Source organism: Arachis ipaensis, chromosome B07, assembly GCF_000816755.2.
Source record: "Arachis ipaensis cultivar K30076 chromosome B07, Araip1.1, whole genome shotgun sequence".
NCBI classification, from domain to species: domain Eukaryota; kingdom Viridiplantae; phylum Streptophyta; class Magnoliopsida; order Fabales; family Fabaceae; genus Arachis; species Arachis ipaensis.
This window is the reverse complement of record NC_029791.2, coordinates 31,937,805-31,940,464: the sequence shown is the minus strand read 5'-3', so window position 1 is coordinate 31,940,464 and position 2,660 is coordinate 31,937,805. Positions and strand designations below refer to the sequence as shown.

Sequence of the window (2,660 nt, the reverse complement as noted above, 5' to 3'; positions counted from 1 at the left end):
ACTTAATCTACCAAAAAGAATGAATATGGATAATATGACTGTTGGAGACTATATATACTTCAGATAGCCTTGGAGGGGAGAATAAAGGGCATGCATATGACTCTTAGCATTTGATTTTATTAACAACATTTAATTTGTAATAGTGAATAACCAAAAGAATATTATCCAAGGACATAGTTATATAGAAATTCATTATTACACACTACTATCATGCAATAAGCATGAAAATCAAAGTGTCCACTAATAACTTATCAGATCATAGTACAGGAAACATGTAAAATAATATACAATTTAATGGATTTTGTCTTATAATAACATTCAGGAAAAAGTGCCATAGTTTCATTGTAAGAGAGGAAAAGTAAATGCGCTTTTGTGCATTTCAATTTGACCTTTTCTCCTCCCCAGTAGCACAATATAGACTATATATCAAGCAAAATAATGGAATCAACAATTAATAATAATAATAATAATTAAGCTTATTAGGAAGCTAAGAAAGCATCAAAGTGGTGGCTGGAACTCATCATCATCATCATCATCATGAGTGCCAAAATGAACAGAATCCATCCCAAAATTCTTTACCAAGTTAATGGAAGGCTTGATGGATGGTTCAAAATCCTTCAAATCCGACCAAACAGGATCCAGTTTATGATCTCCAACATCACTAGGTGAATCTTCTTTAGCATGTTCTTGTGTTACAGTTGGAGTTAGAGGACTAATTATAGGGTAATAATCCTTTTCATTGGATACCTTAGAATCATGATGATGATTCTGAGAATTCAGAAGCAAACGTGGAACATTATTATTACTATTGGGGGTGGATTTGCATGTATGCATGCCAGTGTAGGTAGTTTCGTACATAACAGGATTCTCTTGTGTCTTTTGCACCTGTTTGATTGCCCGGCAACCTTCCTCATACTTTCTACTGCATCTAAAGTAGCTCCTGTAATCAAATAAAAGTCTTATATATTCACCCACATGCATATTTATGTTCTTCAATTTGCAACCAGAAATGCTACATCATCTATAAAATTCATCAGTTTTTCTCCATATTTAGCTAACTCTAAATCATAAATACTAAATTCTAAGTCGTGATAATATAAAAATAAAATATTAATCTAAAATATTGATTAATATTAAAAATACTAATAATTTCAAAGTGTTAATTAGATATTTGTTTAGGAAAGTATAGGTATGTTATGTATGTGAGGTGTGTTTCAGATCATAGGAGCCTATATATATATTGTCTAAAGTAGTATAAAGCATGGTTCTAAAAATCGAATCGGATCGGTCGGTTCGACCAAATTAACCGAGAATCAGTCTTCTAGTCGGTCCAGTTAACATAAAAATCGACTAATAAAAACCGACAAAAAACCTATCGAACCGGCAATAGATTGATGAACCGATAAAATCGGTCAGTTTTTTAACGGTTTTTTAAATTATAATTTAAAAAAAAATAGATGATATAAATAGCATCCCTAAGTCCTCCCAACCCAGAAAAAACCCTAATCCACTACGGCGCACTATCCCCCTCTCTCTCTCTCTCTCCCTCAGCCAGCTGCCCCTCTCTTTCAACCAGCAGCCACCGCCTCCGCCATCGCCGAACTTATCTCGTCAACCAGAGGGTGCCTCGCCGCTGGCAGTATCATACATAGGGTTAGCTCGAAGCTCTTGACCGTCCATCCTCCTCTCTTCCACGTCGTCGCATTTGGACTTGCAGATCAAAGCTCGTGGCCATCTTCTTCTCTACATCGTCTTCGTCTTCGTTGTCGTGGGCTTGCAGATCGAAGCGCCGTCGGTTGGATTCCTCCATCGCTGGTCAGTTTGCTCGATCCTCGTCTCTGTCTCACCGTTCCTCTCTTGCCGGTACTTGAGTTCCGTTCCTTTCTCGCTGTCTGTTTCGTTTCTCCGTCGACGTCAGTTTGGTTCCTCAATCGTCGGTAACCCTGCTTTGGTTTTTTTTTTTCTTTTGTTATTTTCTATGATTTTGAGATTCTATTTTTTAATGATTCAAATTTATGTTTGCTTCCATTTATGGTTGTGTATTTTGTTAATTTTACTGAGTTACTAAAATCTGAATTTTGGTTCTTGAGATGCTGTTCCGTGTTGTGTTCTGAATTGGGAGGACTTATTTTTTTCTGTTGTGTTCTGAATTGGGGGACTTATTTTTTTCTATTGTGTTCTGACTTCTGAATTAGAATTGGTGGTGGTATGATTAATTTTGTTGTCTTGTTTTATATTGATCTGCATATGAGGACGTACATATGTATTACAGCTTCTATATACAATTTGTTAGACTCAGCAGAAAGGTTGCAATTGACATGCACAGAAACAGAATAAAATCTTCACCCTCATGTCCTTGTCTTTATTTATTCCCTTCCATTTCAGCATTGTTAATTCTACAATGGTTTCTTTCTTTAATTTCTCCTTTTACACTAAATTTAGGAAATTAAACATGGCTTGAATTTTCCTTATTTTAATTTCGAAAAGAATAAAAAGAGATTAGATTTTTCTTATTAGATATTGTTAATGTAACAAAAAAAGGTCAACATGTTTCATTATATATTTAATTTTTATTAATTTTATTTAATATTTAATTAAACCGGTTAAACTCCAGTTGAATTCCGATAAAAAATCTTTGAACTATTGAATCAATCATTCTA

At 34.4% G+C, this 2,660-nt stretch overlaps 1 protein-coding gene across 1 annotated transcript in view; it reads right to left on the bottom strand.

Annotated features, from left to right (window-relative positions):
- LOC107608135 (probable WRKY transcription factor 70) overlaps window positions 260–2,660 on the bottom strand; it is a 5,601-nt gene continuing 3,200 nt past the window's right edge. Inside the window, exon 3 of the mRNA XM_016310018.2 lies at window positions 260–940. Coding sequence (XP_016165504.1) covers window positions 499–940 — 442 coding nt within the window. The 3' untranslated portion in view covers window positions 260–498. The remainder of the gene's footprint in view (window positions 941–2,660) is intronic.